The sequence below is a fragment of the Nanorana parkeri genome, unplaced genomic scaffold (genome assembly GCF_000935625.1).
Source record: "Nanorana parkeri isolate BGI_ZX_2015 unplaced genomic scaffold, ASM93562v1 scaffold169, whole genome shotgun sequence".
In the NCBI taxonomy this organism is placed as follows: domain Eukaryota; kingdom Metazoa; phylum Chordata; class Amphibia; order Anura; family Dicroglossidae; genus Nanorana; species Nanorana parkeri.
In genome coordinates, this window is record NW_017306437.1 from 437941 (window position 1) to 440625 (window position 2685).

The 2685-nt window shown below is 49.3% G+C and overlaps 1 protein-coding gene across 4 annotated transcripts in view; it reads left to right on the top strand.

The window, feature by feature from the left end:
- The first annotated feature begins 871 nt into the window (after window positions 1–871).
- Window positions 872–2685, top strand: part of PSPC1 (paraspeckle component 1) — a 92196-nt gene continuing 90382 nt past the window's right edge. For all 4 annotated transcript variants that reach the window (XM_018554718.1, XM_018554720.1, XM_018554717.1 and 1 more), the window contains exon 1: window positions 872–1279. In XM_018554718.1, the coding sequence (XP_018410220.1) occupies window positions 896–1279 (384 nt within the window). In that variant the 5' untranslated portion in view covers window positions 872–895. The remainder of the gene's footprint in view (window positions 1280–2685) is intronic.

A 2685-nucleotide genomic window follows, 5' to 3' on the forward strand; every position in this document is an offset into this window, starting at 1 on the left:
TGACCCATATGATCCAAGATGGAGACTCTCATAGTTTAGAGTTAGGACCGCACTATCAGAGGTGCCTTGGCGCGGCTTTCACATTTTCTGCAGAAGACGTGTATCCAAACCTCTGTTTTTAACCTTAGTGGTGAGACAAGTTGTTTTACATGCTATCTTCTGAGTGTGTCAGGAAACCTTTTTACTGTTTAAAGCCCATTCCATGTGCACTTTGCTGTAAAGCTGGTGATGAATTGATGAGTGCGTTTGTCATTTGTTTTGCTTGAAAGATACCAGTATCAGAGCATACCTAGTTGAAGGGCATGCCCTGCTGCGCAGCTATACGTCACAAAGGGGCAGAGAATGCCCTTGCCTCAACTGGCGCCACTGCTTCGGTGTCTGTGCGGCCACTAATTGGGCCAGGAGGGGGAACTGGCGTCACAATTTTGAGCATGCTTGGGCAAACTGGGTTCACACTAAGCCAAGGCTCTTGTACTCTGGAGGAACCCTGGTTGAGAGCCTGAGTGAGGCAATTGTACAGGACAGCAAGTAGCCTAAACACTAGAATCCAGCAGCTTCCGTCGCTGCGCAACGTCCCTCATAGCAGCAGGGAGCTCATAGCAGATTTTAATTCACACGTGCTAATATCGTCCATATTTCCCTAAAACTGATTCGTCGTGTAGTAGCCAGCACTTATTGAAGGCTACAGAAAAATGGCCGATGCCGTAGACACAGCCATTTGTAAGGCGGAGACACTCTCCAGAGGAAGTTTTAGCCTCTTGCGCACAGAACTCAATAGAAGGGGATTTGAGGGAGGCGTGACGTCACCGCTGGTTGGGAATTTTCTCGGCGCCATTTTGAAGCTGCTTGGCTACTGTTATCCTCTTGCTTTCCGCTCGCCTGTAATACACTAAGGATGGCCATGGCCAACAGGAACCTGAAGCAAGTGCGCATCGAGAAGACTGCCACCCCGAGCAGCAGTGCCGACATGGCGTCCATGCCGCACCAGCAAATGGTGACTCCAGGCAAGGGCATGAAGCGCAGCCTGGACCTGTCCGAGGGAGACCCATCACTCATGCCTCCCAAGATGGAAGAGCGGGAAGAGGAGCGCGGGGTCACCATTGACATTAAGAGCTTCTTGAAGCCCGGGGAGAAGAGTTACACCCAGCGCTGCCGCCTGTTCGTGGGTAACCTGCCTACAGACATCACCGAGGACGAGTTCAAGAGGCTGTTCGATAAGTACGGCGAGCCCAGCGAGGTGTTCATCAACAGAGACCGGGGCTTCGGCTTCATCCGCCTGGTAAGACTCCATTGTGTGATGGAGGCCTGCTGCCTGTGGGGTCTATGAGCGCGTGCACGTGTCAGTGGTGCTAGTGCGCGCATTGAGCCTTACCATCCATCCATCCATTCATTCCTCTGAGAAGAGGAGGCTTCCTGTCCTGGCTGTGATGGAGATGCTAGCCAAGACTGAAAAAAAATAAACATTGTACCAATTTTATTGACACGTTAAAGCAGATCTCCTCCCACTTTACACTATGAATCCTTACCCAATCCACATCCTTTGACATCCACCAAAAAGCAAAGCATTGTCTTGTTTTTACACACTTGACTCCTGCCGTGCACATGTATTTGAACTCCAGGAATTTAAAAATCTCACCCTTGTGGTGGGGCGATCATCTGCACTGTAAGGGTTAAGTGCTTGTTTTGTCTATGGGGCACCTGATCCTTGACCCCCTGGTGGTCAGCACTCTCCTCCCCTCCACTCTGGCTGTGGAATGTCTCTTGGCGTCCTTGCTGCGAATGCTAGTCAATGGACATGCATAAAATGTGATTAAATCAGCGGTCCTTAGACTGTTGGAGCCTGGGGGATAAGAGGCTGTGAGTAGCAGTCTAGCAGCCAGGTGGGTCGAAGTATCAGGTGAGTATATCTGCTTCATTTGAACCCTCATCACAAAATCAGCACTTAAAGTGGCACTAAACACAGGAGATAAATCTTAAACATTTTAATTCAGGTAGCTTAACTATTAACGAAAATGTATCTTATTTCTGTATCAGCTGTAGATCCTCAAATTATCTCTGAATTGGTGAATACATTGTCCTTCCTTCTAGAGGGTGGCTACTTTTGTTCCCCATGGTCCCTGTGTGTGTTGTAGTCACCACTCCAAGCTCGCTCCCATGATGGACTACAATCTTAAAGGAGAACTATCAGGTGAGTGCTTTTTGTGTCCTCCCGTTACCCTAAGGAGAACTATGGGGACTAAACACTGAACCCATAGTTCTCCTTTAATACAAATTAGTAAACTGAACATGAGATTGTAGTCCATCAGGAGAGTGAACTTGGAGCAGTGACTACTTTATAACACACACAGGGACCATGGGGAACAAAAGTAGTCACCGTCCAGAAGGAAGGACAGTGTTGGCACCAATTCAGAGATGATTTGAGGATCTACAGCCGAGTGCACACAAATAAGATATGGTTTTGTTAATAGTTAACCTCTTGCCGTCCGCCCGTAGTAAAAAAATGGACAGACGGCACTGCTACATCTGCGGGTTGCCGTCTCCAGACGGCAATTTTTTTCTGCTCGCGGGCACGCACGGGCAGAAAAGACCCGACCGTTGCACACACCCGTTACCGGGTGTTTCACATATAGGCGATCGCCTATATGTGCTCGTTCGCGGCACCAACCCCAGCCCCCCCGCGTGCGG